The sequence below is a fragment of the Tupaia chinensis genome, unplaced genomic scaffold (assembly GCF_000334495.1).
Source record: "Tupaia chinensis unplaced genomic scaffold, TupChi_1.0 Scaffold000061_1, whole genome shotgun sequence".
NCBI lineage: Eukaryota > Metazoa > Chordata > Mammalia > Scandentia > Tupaiidae > Tupaia > Tupaia belangeri.
In genome coordinates, this window is record NW_006159519.1 from 608,773 (window position 1) to 625,338 (window position 16,566).

General features: G+C 43.8%; 1 protein-coding gene across 1 annotated transcript in view; it reads left to right on the top strand.

The window, feature by feature from the left end:
- Positions 1–15: 15 nt before the first annotated feature.
- TDRP (testis development related protein) overlaps positions 16–16,566 on the top strand; it is a gene marked incomplete at its 5' end in the record, with an annotated part of 33,495 nt that continues 16,944 nt past the window's right edge. The window contains 1 exon segment of the mRNA XM_006141681.3: positions 16–40. Within this exon segment, the coding sequence (XP_006141743.2) occupies positions 16–40 (25 nt within the window).

Here is a 16,566-nt window from a genome sequence, read left to right on the forward strand (position 1 = left end):
GGGGGGCCCCCCCCGGGCCGTAGCCGCCGCCCCGGCGCAGGTGAGCGGGGCGCCGAGATCGGGGGTGCGGGCAGACGCGGCCGGGGGCACGCAGGTGCAGAGCGCCGGGGGTGGGGAGGGTCGCTCAGGTGACGCCGAGGCCACGCAGGTGTGGGCGCGCGGGCCCTTGGGATCCCCAGTGCGGGGGTAAGAGAACTTGGCCCGAGGCTTGGCCATAGTCCGCTGGCGTTGTCCCTGTGGACACCGCCATCCACCCGAGTTAAGCCACTATTCTCAGCCGCCGCAGAGCCTCCCGAGACCCCCCAACACTCTTGTCTAGCAACTTGGGGTGCAGGACCCGGAGAGCAGTGGGTGATGGTGGGAGGGCGCAGCGGGACGCGCAGCCTCCTGAGTGCATTCGCGACGTTAGCGCTGCCCTTCGCAGTCCTGCAGAGGGGGACGGTGTTGGGACGAGAGGCCGCCCGGCGCTGGCGAGCGTTCGCTCCCACTCCAGGTGCCCCTGCCGGGTGGGCTCCGCGAAGCCCTGAATCATCCTGCGCAGGAACGGCCTGTCCGCGGAGACGCACATGCTTTTGATGACCACTGCAGAATGTTAAGTGGGTTAAATATTTGTTTGCATAACAAGTATTTCCTTTTCTTAAACCATTGATTTTTCTGGAGGGAGAAGGCTAAAGTCCTTTGTACAGAAAATGGAAAGACATTGGCCTGACAAGTGTAGAGATATGTTTGGAATGTCTAGAATTTTTTAATTAAGAAGGATCCCAGGTGGATTCTGTATGCATTGCATATGCCGCCTCCCTCCCCCCTTTTTTCCAGCGCAGTATTCCTTTTCATGTGCAGTGAAATTGAGGTCAGAAGTCCTGCTTTTTCTCTTTTTTAAAAAGAGAGTCATAAATTTGATCTTGTGTTATATGGTTGGAAACTTTCTCCTGATAATGTTAAAGCTGTTGTGGAAGTCATTGATCTGTATCTTTACTCTGAGAACTGAGAAGTAGTTCTTGAGGCTTTGGTCTGCCCCCCTCCGCACCCCAAATTGGAAGCAAAAGAGCTCCACTGACACCGAAGTTGTTTCATCTCCATGGATATTTCTTCTCGGATTTAAACAGTTCCCAGCTCTCAGAAATTGGAGTTTATTATCTTAAGTATTTAAGTATGGTTATTATCAGAGTTTGTCCTTGAGAAAATGTATTATTAGTGCTTATCTACCTTTTGTTTTTAAATCTCAAGATGTTGTGGTTACTCTAAACAGTCATTCTCTTACAGATAATGATGAGAATGTGTGGTAACAGAGTTTACTGGAAAAGCTGTAAATAACTAAGTTGGTCAGAGGTGAATAATAATGTTCTGAATGGAGAATTGGAAATTTTAAATTGAGCCTTCCTGTGTTCTCCCATTCTGCCTAATGAATTTTAAAACCCTTTTTTCTCCTACATTTTTTATTTTGAAAAATTTCTAACATACAGAAAAGTAGGAAGAACAGGAGATTGAACACCCACATATCCTCCACCTAGATTCAATCACTGGGAACACATTCGTTAAAGGTTTTTTGATCTTCTGCTTACAGCATTGTCATCTATACTTTTTATCTGTGTGTAGGTTTGATTTTTTTTTCCTTTTTAAAGTTGTCATAGGGCATGTGTGCTTGCTAGAGAGAGTCAGAAAGAGGAAAAATGAGAAACCATACCCCCAGGGGGATGGCCACCCTTAGTTTCTTCTCTCCCATTCTCCTGGGATTTTGGGCACACACATGCGCGCGCGCGCACACACACACACACACACACACACACACACATGATTTTCCAGCTGCCAGGTCCAGGACTTGAACCATGGTATGCCTTGTGGAAGTTCAGAGCCTTAACCACTATGCTACTGCTGGCCCCTGTTGTTATTGTTTAAGTAAACTTTATTTTTTGGGTACTCAGCAAATTTGGGGGGAAGATACAGAGAATGCCCCTTTTCCTCACAGCCTGGCCCACAACCAACATCCCCCATCAGAATGGTGCATTTGCTACTGTCCTTGAACCTACATGGACATATCATCACCGAAGTCCATGGTTAGCATTCGGGTTCCCTCTGGATGGCACACAGTCTCAGGGTTTGGACAAGTACGTAATGACTCGTGTGCACAGTTACAGTATCATGCAGAGTACTTACACTGCCCTGACAATCTGCGTGCTCCACCTAGCCATCTCTCCCCGCCCCAACCCTGGTGGCCAATGATCTTTTTACTGTCTCTGTAGCTTCATGTTTTCCAGAATGCCATACAGTTGGAATCACCTAGGATGTAGCCTTTTCAGATTGACTTCTTTCTTCATTTTCATAGTATGAATTTAAGTTTCCTCAGTGTCTTTTCATGGCTTTATAGCTCATCTCCTTTCAGTGCTGAATAATATTCTGCTGTTTGATGTGCTAGGCTTTGTCAGTTCACCTCGTAAGGGATGTCTGGGTCACTTCCAAGTTTTGGCAGTTATGAATAAGGTGGCCTGAACATCCATGCGAGTGTTAGTGTGGACGAGTTTCCACTCACTGGGCTAAATATCAATGGGTGAGGTTGCTGGGTCATATGGTAAGAATATGTTTAGTTTTATAAGAAACCACCGAACTCTTACCAAAGGGCTGTACCAGTGTGCATTCCCATCAGCCGTGAGAGGTCCTGCTGCTCTACATCCTCACGAGCATTTGGTGTCATCGGTGTTCCAGATTTTGGTCATTCAAATAGATTGTGTCGTTGTATCATTGTTGTCTGAATCTGTATTTCCCTGATGACATATGATAGGACTTCTTTAATATTCTCATTGGTTATCTGCATGTTTTCTCTCTTTATAGACAAGGTCTCACTATGTTGCGATCCTTCTGACTGGGATGCTGGGACTACAGGTGCGAGCCACTGAGTCCAGTGTTTAGAGCTGGCCAGGAATCAAACCCCGGCTTCCCATGTTGCCCCAGTCTGCCAGATGGCAGGAAGCGAGTATCTACCAGCACATGTTCCCGCAGCTTGGCCTCTGCATATCTTCTTTGGTGCAGTGTCTGTTCAGGTCTTTGCCCCATTTTCTAATCAGTTTGTTTGTTTTCTCATTGTTGGGTTTTAAGAGTTCTTGTCATATTTTGCATGACAGTCCTTTATCAGATAGGAGTTTCGCAACTACTTTCTCCTTGTCTGTAGCCTGTCTTTGCATTCTCTTGACAGTGTCTTTGCCAGAACAGAAGTTTTTAATTTTAATGAAGTCTGGCTTATAAATTATTTCTCTCAAGGATCATGCCTTTGGTGTTGGCATCTAAAAAGTTACTGCCATCCCCAAGGTCACTAGGTTTTCTTCTGTGTTATCTAGCAGTGGTTTCCCCCCATGCTACTTTATTATTAAGTATCTACAGTTTTTATATTTATGGTTTCATGTATCCAAAGCTTCACTATAGAAAAATAGGCAAAAAATTTTGTTAACTGTGACAGGTTAGGCATATTCTAAATTTAGTTAATTTCTTCAGGAGGATTGTTTTTAATCCCCAAACTAACTTCTCTTAACATTAAATTTTAATATTCGTGACGAGTCAACCATAAAAGTTCTGCCTACAAAATTTTATTTTAAAGTCAATAGAAGTAGGAATTAATATCTGAGTAGGATTTAATGAATCTGTCATATTAGAAAGAAGTTGTCAAGGCTGTTGCATTTCACTCTTCCCCCACCAAAAAAAAATCAAATCAATTTGATATTGAACATGCAGGTTGAGAGTACACTTTACCTGACTCTGGAAAGGTGTTCAATTTGCATTCATATCCTGTATGTCGACTTACTTGATAATCAGGTCACACAACTATGATCTGTATTTTTTATTTTTTTGGTAAAGAAAAAAGTTTAATGTTATATTCATAACACATAACTATTACCAAAATAGTTTTAACAGTGTAGAAAATAATTTTCTCTGATCTTCTCTTCAGCTGTTGATCTTTTTTTGTCATAAGTATATATCTATATCATATTAAAATATAGCAATGAGATTTATTTGTTTATTGGGGGAGGAGAGATTTTTTTGCTATAGGGCACATGCGCTCACCAGAAAGGGAGAAATTACCCCCTGAGGAGATGGCCACGCTGTAGTCCCTTCTCCTCCATTCTCCTTTTGGGATCTTGGGCACGCATGCACACGCACCTGACGTGAGTTTCAAGTTACCGTGTCCGGGACTCAAATTGCGGTTGACTACATGGGAGTCCAGCGACATGGCCGTTACGCCAAATGCCGGTCCCAATAACAATGAGGTTTATAAAAAACATCGTTAATTGCAATTATCCAGTAGAGAGCGACATCAAGATTTAATGGGTCCACTGTTTACTTGTGACAATAAAACTGCTAAGTGGCCTCATAGCCTAGTGGTTAAAGGAGCTGTATCCCACATGGCTGACTGTGGTTCAGATTTTAGCCTTGCATCTTGGAAGACACTGGGCATGTGTGTGTGTGTGTGCCCCAAATCCTGGCAGGATTGGAATGGAGAAGAGTGACCACGTCCCATTGGGGAAATTGTATCTCTCCAGTGAGCACATGCACTTTCTGGCAACTAAACACACACATACACACAAACAAAGCATGGTAATGTGTATGGTAAAATATTAGGCCTCTACGCCTCTATTTCTTTGCTCTTTCCAGTGGGAAACATCATTAAGCTTTTTGTATAGCTATAAAACATTTATGCATATAAGTGTATGCTGGGGAACATACATTTGCTTCCTCACCATAGAATTTTTCTTCGCCTTGAATTGTTCCTTACTAATAAATATGATGAAGTGCTTTTCATTTCAGTATTGCCTGCTGGGACAAAAAAAAAATCCATTTTAAAGCTTGATGGTATTAAATATTATTAAATGGATATGCCAAAATCTTTTAAATTATGACCCTTCTGATGGGTGTCAGGGTTGCTAAGCCTTTTTTTAACCTCTGCCCCTCAAAGTTTCATGTGAATAATAGAGAAGGAAAGGCAGAGATGTTTAACACTGACAGTTTTGACAAGTTCATCACTTGCCTTTTAGCTGGACTACATAGGGGTTTAGCTAGCTTTAAAGGCATGGTTTCACCAGCCCAGCCACAGTAGTCTGCACTGGTAGATGCTGCTGCTTGGCAGGCCGAAGCCATATGGGAGGCCCGGGTTCAATTTTTAGTCCACACTAAAAGCCAGGGCAGTGGTGCGTACTGTGGTCCTAATTACTCGGGAGGCGGAGGCAGGAGGATCACATTTGAATATAATGAGACAGAATTGTCTTAAAAAAAATAAGTACCATACATTAATTTCTCACAGTTTTGGAGACTGAACGTCCCAGACGCCGGTGCCAGCTTGGTCACATTCTTGATGAGGACCTGTTGACTGGCTTGCAGATGTCTGCCTTCATACGGCAGGGAAAGGGCTCTAGCCTCTTCCTCCCCTTAAAAGGACACTAATCCCATCACATGGGCCCTACCCTCATGCCTTTATCCAACTCTAACTCGTGAAGGCCTCACTCCCAGAAACCATCAGAGGGTTAGAGCTTCACCGTGTTCGTTTGAGGAGGGACACAGACATTTAGTTGACAGCAATAGTATTTTCTTTTCTTTTTTTTTTCTTTTTTTAAAATACATTTTTATTTATTTATTTATTTTCATTTCATTTTCTTCCATGCATTCAATCACATTATCTTTTTAACTACGGAATGTGTATTTCAACAGGTGAACATTTCTCCCTTATACTGTTGATAAAACTTTGAAATATGGTAGTATTTTCTTGTATGCACAGATTTTTAAAAAAGTAATCCCCCACTGATCTTTCAGAGGTTTTATCTTCTCTATTATAAATATGCAGCCTAACTCATATATTTGAGGATAAATTTCTGTAACTGAGACGCTGAGGCCAAGGGAATGTGCATTTGTTATTTTGGTGGATGTCTCTAAATCGCCTTCCCAAAGATGTACCATGTTGCAACCCGCAGTGTGTGGAAACGTCTCTCACCACTCTGTTGCCAATGTGGTATGATGCGGCTTGTTAGAATTTTAGATCTGATGGGGCAAAACGTGGTGTCTTAATGTGGTTTTGATTCGTATTTCTTCTCTGGGTGATAAGGAAAAACTTTTTTTGCATTTACAAACCTTGGCAAAACTTGTGAAAACTCCCTGACTACTCCTGTTACTGCATCACTAAATGTATGACACCGGAGTTGGGATAACTTTATTTCCTTGAAAATGTGTTCTAGAAGTCTAGATTGGACTTTAGTTTGTGGTGGACCTCAGCTGAGTCCAGCTCTGGCACTTACTAGCCATGCGACCTTGCATAAGCCACTTGACCTAGCCAAGTTTTAGTTTGAAATTTAAAAAAAAATTATTTAAGTTTTTGCTGTACGGTTCACGTGTTTACCAGAGAGAAAGAAAAGGAAAGTCAGAAATTATCCCCCAGTGAGGAATATCCTGGGGGGATAGCCAGGTCACAATCCCTTCTTCATTCTTCTCTGGATTGTGAACATGCACACACACGTGGCCAGTGTGATTCTCCAGCTGCTGGGTGTGGACCGCAGTCGGCCATGTAGGAGTCCAGTGCCTTAACCACACGGCCTGCCATCCTCCCAGTTTCGATTTCCAGCTGTGAGATGAGATGAGGAAAGTAGCACTCATTGACATTAGCTAGCTCATCCTGAGCTCTCACGTGGATTATGCCACCATCTGCCATAGGAGGAAACCAGTCATAAAGTAGGAAGGTGACTTGGAAAGGCCACTCAGCTACTAGGTGGCAACAAAGACTCTGTCCTTGACCAAACTTTAGTCAGTACCTCCCAGCTGCCCACCTAAACCAGCCTTAGCAGAAGTCCCGTTAGTCCTGTCAGAGCTGATCACCCTTTGCTCTCCGGTCAGGTACTCATGCCCTAGCCTTCCGTCTAAGTCCGGGCCCACCTTCAGCAAAACTGTCCCTCCTCCCACCCTGTCTTGTTAACTCCCTCACTCTGCTGGTTGGCTGGGACTCCCCAGCTGTCCTTCCTGTCTTGAGAACTGAATCAGCAGCTCTCTCTCCTATTGAGATAGTTGAGTAAAGTCTTCCTAACCATTTAACAATGTCAGAAACACTTCTTTTGGGTTACATGTACACTTAATGGAGACAAACAGAGAGAGGGAACATGAGAAATCACCCCCCAAGGGGATGGCCACGCTGCAGTCCCTTCCCCTCCATTCTCTTCCTGGGGTCTTGGGCATGCACACACATGTGTCTGCCATGAGTTTCAAGCCACCAGGTCCAGGACTTACACCATGACTAGACATGACTGCCACACCATCTACAGGCCCCACAGATGAGCATTTAACTAGGATATGAAGCTCGTGACTGGTAAATGTGGTAAAGATGAAATAAATCTATCTAGCCAAGTAAATATAACTCATTATATTCATGTTTTAAGATAAAATTGCTAAATTTAACCCATCTTTTTTGAGAGAGATTTTTGCTATAGAGCACATGCACCTGCTAGAGAGACAGAGACAGAGTCAGAAAACGAGGAATCCCTGGGAAGATGGCCACACTGCAGTCCCTTCTCCATTCTCCTCTTGGGGTTTGGGGCACACATGCACACGTTCCTGGTATGAATTTTAAACTGCCGGGCTTGCAGCTCAAACTGTGGTGGACTACGTGGGAGTCTAGTGACACAACTATTACACTATTTGCTGGTCCAAATTTAACCCATTTTTACAATAAGGAAGAGTTAGCTAACAGTGGAAGCTAGGCCCATTGACTCCCAGAAAATGGGATGTTCTCTTCCATTTCAAATAGTTGGGAGATTGGCAAGAGGCCAGTTTAGCGTCTGACCTTACAGGAATCATAATTCAAACCACAGGGTCTGTCTCTGTGGCCGGGCAGCCCTGCCTTTCTGGCATATAAAGAAAAAATGAAAAGTAACTGAAATCCATGTTGAGCCCTTAGTATTTTTCTCTGATAGACACTTTAAAAGAACGAACTATAAATCTTATTATTAAGTAAAGGTAATAATTAATGCCTTTTTAAAATTAACTTCCAATTAAACTTTCTTAGGCTAGCCAGTGGTGTGGTCATGGTTAAGGCAATGGATTCCATGTGGCCAACTGTATGGTTCAAGTCCCAGACCAGCGTGTAAAACACTCTGAGAGGGGAATGGAGAAAGAAGGATTGCCATGTGGCCATCCCCCCTAGGGGTGCTTCTTTCTCACTTTCTCTCTCCCTCCCTCCAGTGAGTACACACACCCTACAGCAAAACTAAAACAAACAAACAAACAAATTAGACTTCCTTTTTTTCTTTTTGAGAGATTTTTGTTTCCCGAAGTGTCTTGTTAGGACTCTAGAATGTGCTTGCTGTTCCTGTCGACTTGGCTGGCAGAAGCCACGTGCCAGCTGCGGTTCAGGCTGCCAGTCCGGAAGCGGAAAACTCAGCAGGCATGTGCATGTGTGCCGCTGGTCCTGGAGGGCTGGAGAAAGGGGACTGTGGCATGGCAGGCCCTGTAGATGGCCACTCTTTCTCTGTCATGTGTGTGCATGCACTCTACCCTGAACGGGAGAAAAAAGAGCCCTAGTTAGGAAGGTTTACTTTATTGGCTTTTACTAGAGCTTAAAGTAGAGAGATTTAGAATGTCGGAAAATTTGCTGCTCTGATCATTACATTCGGGCTAGACTCTGTGGGCTTCTCAATGTGAACTGAAGTGCTTACGTCGCTGACCATGAGGTCTAACTCACTGTGCTGGGGGATGGTGAATTGCATCTCACCACACTGGACCCTCCCTCACCGGGGTACTTGTCCACCGGAGGAGAAGTCCCGCTGTTTCTTCTGCCTCCGTTAGCGCACCTGTTGGGGAGCATGGCCAACTCTGCCTTCTGTCTGGATGGATTTGGGGGGTGGGGTGTACATGCGTGGTTATTAAGTCCAGCCTCGAGAATTAAAAGCTAAAGAATTGAACCCAGAAGAATTGTCTCCTGTTACTTCAGAGCGAATCGAGCTCAGACCAGGGCCAGCCATAAGGCTGTTGCTGTGCTAGGCGCTGTCTGCTGAGGGCTGGCAGTTCATCGTATGTTCATTTCGCCCACTCTGTCCTGAGAGGTGCTGGAGTTTATCTTGGCACTGTGCCTAAACAGATAAGCCAGGTTCTGTTCTGGGAGTCCTGTGAGAAGACACCTGTTCTCACCTTGGCTTCTCATGGAAACGGGGGCTGGGGGAGGCAGAGTTGCAAAAGACCCTCACGAGCTGGGATGGGTGTGGCTGCTTCCAAAGACTAGGGAATGGCGAGTGCACGCAGGAGCCACAGAATGGTCTGGATCTAAGGAGAGGCCCTGGGGGTCTGGATGTGGGCTCTTTATTTTCAAGATATTAATGAATGTTTACAAAAAAAGAATACTATGGTTTAGCTTTATAATCTTGTAGTCGAGAGTACAATAGTCTGCAAAAATGTTACCTGAATTAAGTGGCGAGTATTAGGTAGTTCTGGCCTTGGGAGATCATATAAGTCCCCTCATGGCGGCCTGATAGCAGGGACACGCGTGGAAGGCCCTCATTGGTGGACGGTCTGTAGGAGATGAACGCGGCTCGACTAGGAGGCTCCGATGCTGTTGGTGCCATGCGTCCGGTACTGTAGATTCTCACAGTGGCCCTGGGAGGTAGGTACAGTTCATCATCGTTTGTGCATTCCTTATTTGTAAATGCATCTACTCGGTGAAATATTTTCTTATCCCCAAATCAGTACTCGCAGTGCCCTCACGGTCATTCGCAAGTGTGCAGAGCAGCAAAAGCGCAGCGTCTCCCCGACACCCCTACACCCCTTCCCGACGAGGTCGTGCTCAGCTGACCTGGCCCAGCTCGCAGACTGTAAGCAGCGTCCTCTGAGCTGTCTCTTCAGGGCTGTGTTTCTCACAGTTCTGTGCTTTCTGTTGGCGATTTTGCTGTTTAAGATAGCCCCCCACAGCAGGGCTGAAGAGCTGTCTAGGGGTCCTAAGTGCAGGAAGGCTGGGAGTGCCAGCAGAGGACATCCATATGTGAGATCAACTTCATTCCGACAGTTATAGTGCCGTTGGCCGTGAGCTCAGCATTCAGGAATCAACAGTATTTAGTAGATAAGGTGTCTTCAAACAGAAACACACACAAAACAAGGTTATGTATTGACTAGTTGACAAAAATGTGTGACCAGGGGCTCAGAGAAACCTAACTCTGTATTTCTCCTAAGAGGAGTAATTCAGAATTTGCTAATTGAGTGTTCAAGACAACTTCATATAATGACTACAGAGAATAAGGAGAATTAATTGTATTTTACGTTTGAGTAATTGATAGAAGTTAAATAATTTGTGTTAAGTGATGCAGCCAGTCACAGGAATTTGAATCCAGGTTTTTCCGAACTATATTCTTTGTTGCACTGTTTCTCTTACTGTACGGTTTATGATAAATTTGTGATATTACTTTTCTTTACTTTCCAATTATTCATTTTTTAAATTAAAAATATATAGAGCTTGGGACCAGCAGATGGTATAATGGTTATGGTGCTGGACTCCCACATAGTCAACCATGGTTCGAGTCCCAGACCCGGCAGCTTAACTCATGTTGGGTGTGTGTGCATGCATGCCCAAAATCCCAAGAGGAAAAGGGATTGTGGCCATGGCCATCCCTCCCGGGTGGTGATTTCTCACTCTCTGTCTCTCTGGCAAATGCATGCACCTTATAACAAAATCTCTCTTAAAAAAAAAATAGCTTCAACAATCAGTGCCTTAGAAAGCACCGGTGAGATTGTGTTTTGACTCAGAAGTCCATTGTCACAAGCAACATTTTTTTTTTTTTTGAGAGAAATTTTTGCTATAGGGTGCATGTGCTTGTCGGAGAGACAGAGACAAAGTGAGAAATCACCCCACCGGGTCTGGGACTTGAACCGCAGTCAGCCATGTGGAAGTCCACCACCTTAACCCGTACAGTACCTGCTGGCCCTCATTGTCTTCTTTTATTTTGCTGTGTTTGAGACAATTACTACATGTATTCACTCATTAGTGGCAGCTTTTGATGGTATAGGCAGCCAGCAGTGGTATAGGTGCAGTGGCTAAGGGCGCTGGACTCCCACATGGTTGATTACAGTTCAAGTCCTGGTCCTGGCAGCTCGCTTTCTCATTTTTCCCCACTCTCCAAAGAAAGAAAGTTAAATAAAATAATTCTTAAAAAGAAAAATAGATTTGATGGCATAAAAAAGAGGACCATAAGGTTGGATACCAGAGGCTGGAGATGGGAGTGGGGAGAACTTGCCTGACGATAAAATTGCAAGCTGCTAAGTGCGAGGAGTCCCAGAGCATGGCAGCACAGTAGAGCAACCGGAGCTGGAGACGATACAGTGTGTATTTCAGAAGAGCAAGAGAAATTGCAAATGCTCACAACACAGAATAGTGATAAATGGTTAAGACGGCCCTGATTCGATCATTATACTTCGTATTCATGTATTGGGGAATCACACTGTACCCCATAATATGTACAACTATAATAGGTCAAAGTGATCACTGAGAAAAAGGACAGTAAGATCATGTAAACTATCTTCATCCTAAAAGAAGCTGGACCACATTTTTGCAGACTTCCCCCACAGCGTGGGCTTGTGCACCCACGGGCGCAGACTTACTTTAACAGAGCGTGGGGCTGTTGGGTGCCATCCTGAGAGAGCGCCAGTCTCCCCCAGTACACAGCTGCCCACTCAGAGACCGCATTTCCCAGTGTCCTTTGTGTCAGCAATGGCTCCGTGACCGAGTTCAGGACAATCGTGTGTGAGCTGAAGCCGTGCATGTAACTTGCCGGACGTGCCTGCCTTCCTCCCTCTACCACTTCACGTGGGTTCGTGGAAGTGGTCAGCCATCTTTCACCCCTTGGATGACAGCAGTGTCCAGAGGTGGCAGGGGTCCGGACTCCCAACACCACTGAATGCTTGCTGCTTTCCTGAACTGAGGGGAAAAGAAATTCGTACTCTGTCATTTGCTTGTTTGTTTAGTTTTGTTCTATTCTATTATAACAGCATACTCTATTATAACCAAGATACTTTATTTTCTGAAAGAATTACTTATTTAATTTAATTTATTTATTTATTTATTTATTTATTTATCTTAATTTGATGGGGGGGTGCGGGGAGAGAGAGAGAGAGAGAGAGAGAGAGAGAAAGAAAGCCACGAGGTCAAACATGTAGAAGTCCAGCATCTTAGCCACCATACCACCTGCCAGCCCCCCCAGGGACTTGATTACCCACCCTCCCCAGTGACCTACTGTTTGTCATGGTAGTCCATTCTCTCCACCAAAAGAAAGCACAGGTGGCCATACTTTTACCAGACAAAAGTTAAAAATATATATACCTGTTGTAAGAGACAAAGATTATGTACAGCTTAAACATCCCTAATATGAAAATCTGAAATCCAAAATATTCCAAAATCTAGAACTTGTTGAGTTCCGAAATGAGGCCATAAGTGGAGAATTCCACACCTGCTCTCTTGATGAATAAAGTCACAATGCTGCAATACAAAAAATGGTGTACAAAATTACATTCAGGATCTGCGTGTAAGGTATGTACGAAACATAAATAAAAATTGTGTTTAGGCTCGGGTCCTACCCCTAAGATAATCTCATCATGTGCACACTTTTTTTTTTTTTTTGTAGAGGTTTTCACTATAGGGTGCATGCGCTCACCAGACACACACAGAGAGACATAGAGACAGAAAGTGAGAAATCACCCCCCAGGGGGGATGGTCACGTCACAATCCCTTCTCCTTCATCCTCCTCTCGGGATCTTGGGCACGCACGCACATGCACCCAGCGTGAGTTTTAAGCCACCGGACCCGGGACACGAACCGTGGTCGACTACGTGGGAGTCCAGCGACATAGCCATTACGCTAACTGCTGGTTCCCATAAAAAAATTTTAAAGAGATTTTTACTATAGGGCTCATGCGCTCACCAGAGGGACAGAGAGAGACAAAGAGACAGAAGATGAGAAATAGCCCCCAGAGGGAGTGGCCATACCACAATCCTTTCTCCTCCATTCTCCTCTCAGGATTTTGGGCACACACACACACACATCCACCCAGCGTGAGTTTAAGCCACTGGGTCCAGGACTTGAACCATGGTTGACTATGTGGGAATCTAGTGACATAACCATTACACTGTTTGCTGGTCCCCACAATTTTGTTTTTAAAGATGAGATCCAAAATACTTTTATCTCCAACCATTTCAGATAAGGGATACTCAATTTGTAATGCTAAAAGGGTCTGCTTACCAAGAAAATTTAAGACATATATGTATCTAACAGCAGAGTACCCGAATGTATAAAGTAAACATTGAGAGAATTGAAGAGAGAAACAGACTGTAACAAAATAATAAAAGAGTATATGATCTGGACCAGCAGGTGGTGTGGTGGTTAAGATGGCTGGATCCCACATGGCCGACCCTGTGGTCTAAGCCCGGGTTCCCAGAGGCTTGAAAAACATACCAGGCGTGTGTGTGTGTGTGTGTGTGTGCGCGGGCCCCAAATAATGCAGAATATATTGTGGCACAACCATCTCCCTTTGGGAGTAGTTTCTCATTCTCTCTCTCTGTTTCTGTCTTTCTAGCGAGCATACATGCCCTATAGCAAAAATCTTAAATATATATATATATATGGTTTTATGTGTAAAAAACCCTAAGGATTCCACTAAAATAATGAACTAAATTGAGCTAATGAACAAATTTACAGTATACAAAATAGCATACAAGAATCAGTTGTATTTCTTTTTTTATTCTTTATGGCACTTGGGCTCACTGGAGAGACAGACAGAGGGAAAGTGAAAAATCACCCCCCAGTGGGGATGGCCACACATAATCTTTTCTCTATTCTTCTCTTAGGATTTTTGACATGTACACACATACATATGCCTTGCATTATTTTCAACCCACTGAGTCCAGGACTTGAACCACAGAGTTGGCCGTGTGCGATCTGGCCTCCTGAACCTCCACACCACCTGCCGGCCCAAGCAGTTGCACTTCTATACACTAATAATGAACAATCTGAAAAGAAAACAATCCCATTTCAAAAGCATCAGAAAGAATAACATACTGAGGAATAAACTTAACCAAGAAGATGAAAACTTGTAGACTGAAAACTACAAAACATTTCTGAAAGAAATTAAAGAAGACAGAAATAAATGGAAGGGCATTATGTATTCATGGGTTGGAGAACATAATACTATTACAGTGTCCATATAACCCAAAACAATCTGCAAACTCCGTGCCACCCCTATCAAAATCCTAGTGGCAATTTTCACAGAAATAGAAAAAAAGTCCTAAAATTCACGTAGACTTTCAGAGGTCACTGAATAGCTATAACAATCCTGAGAAAGAAAAAGCCATACACCTTTGTCAACCTAAACAGAAGGCTGAGGCTTAATAAGTGAAACAGAAGTGGTTTCTATGAAGCAGGGCTTAGGACCTGATGAGCCAAATGTCCAGCCTCTCCAACATGTGTTCATCTGAATGGTGACCAAGAAAGCTGCTTAGATAACAAAAAGAAGGGTAAAAAAGGGGGAGCTTACAAGTCGTTAGTTGAGAGTTACATTGGTTCACTTAAAATAATGCAGGCTCGGGAACCAGCAGTTAGTGTAATGGCTATGTCGCTGGACTCCCATGTAGTCAACCGCGGTTCGTGTCCCGGACCCGGTGGCTTAAAACTCACGCCAGGCACGTGTGTGTGTGTGTGCCCAAGATCCTGAGAGGAGAATGAAGGAGAAGGGATTGTGGTGTGACCATCTCCCCTGGGGGGTGATTTCTCGCTTTCTGTCTCTATGTCTCTCTCTGTCTGTCTGGCGAGTGCACGCACCCTACAGTGAAAATCTCTCCAAAAAAAAAAAAGTAAAAAAAGAATGCAGGCTCGAACCAGCAGATGGCATAATAGTTATGTCATTGGACTCCCTTGTAGTCAACCACAGTTCGAGTCCTGGACCTGGTGGCTTAAAACTCATGCTGTGTGTGTGTGTGTGTGTGTGTGTGTATGTATGTGCCCAAGATCCCAAGAGGAGAGTGGAGAAGTGACTGTGGTATGGTCATCCCCCCTGGGGGGTGATTTCTCGTTTCCTGTCTGTCTCTGTCTTTCTGGCAATGCCCTATAGCAAACATTTCTCTTAAAAATAATAATAATAATAATGGTGCAGGCAACAGATAGGCTATACCTTACTCTTTGCATCAGGAACTCAAGAACAGTGTGAGGGGAAGAGTGGGGTCCCACCATAAGATCTGCAGTACCTCTGCTGCGTCGCAGCCTGTTGCCTGTGAAGTAAAGTATGCCTATTTGGGAAGTACCACTGATGGGTGTGGGTGGATCCCAAGTGCCAGACTTAAGAAAGAAAATGGACGTCGCATCCCACAGACAGCTCTGACCCACTTTCTTTCACACGTTATACTTACAGACTTAAAAACATATTACAAAACTATAGTATTATGAACAGTGTGGTCTTGGCTTAGAACAGAGAGTCAAAAATAAATCCTCATGTATGTGGTCATATGATCTAAGAGTGCCTGGGTTGTACAAGGAGAAAGGATAGTTTTCAACAAACCATGTTGGGAAGTTGGATAGCCACATCCGAAAATTTTTTTGTTGTTACTGTGTTACTATTTTTCTTTCACCATGTAGAAAAACAAACTCAAAGTCGATTAAAGATCTAAATATAATACTGGAAACTATAAAATTCCTGTATAAAAACAGGAAAAAAAGTGTTTAGAATATCAGTTTAGCACTGATTTCTTGGATTTAACACCAATACCCCACTCACAAAAAAACATGTGCTCCAGTTGTCTCATTCTGATACTCTGCTTCTTGTAAGTGGCGTGCGTGGTGGTATCAGATATTTTTCTGAGAATCTGATCATTTTTCTTCATTCTTCTCTGGCTTGCTTGTAATCTTTAGTGACCTAACTTCAAAAGTTCTCTAAGTCCTCTCTAAATTCAAATCTATTAAACACATCCAGCGAGTATTTTATTTATTGTACTTTTCAACTCCAGAATTTCTATTTGGTTATATTTTCAATCTTTTTTATTTACTGACATTCACAACGTGGCCAATAGACCATCTTTTCTACCCCCCCATTTTGTCTTTTCAAGCAAATGAGTACTTCTTTAACATAACCTTTTTAAAAAAACATAGTAGAGTTTTTACTTTAAATATTTATAGGTCTGCTGCTCAGATTCATTTATAGCTGGACAATGTATACCCTTGAAAACGCCTCTTCTCTGTCCAGCTTAGCGTCTGGTCAACAGTCCTGTCCCCAGCCCATAATGGCCTTTGCACATCCCTTTCATTTTATGTCCAGAAGCCCCTGAAATGCCTGAGGGGGCAGCAACTTGCCAACTACCAAGATCTCACCCCTTATCCCAGGTTCCATATCTCATCAAGCCAAGCTCAGTTGTCCAAACAAACTCACCAGGCAGGTTGTATCACATAGTGGACCACATGGAATTTGCATCTGGAGCTAAATAAATAACTCTCTCCTCCTTTGGGCTCACATAGAAATGAAAGTCTCCAAATGCAGGCAGTGCTGTCCTCCACCTCTTCTGATCACCAGTCTAGATCAGTCCCATCGGCAT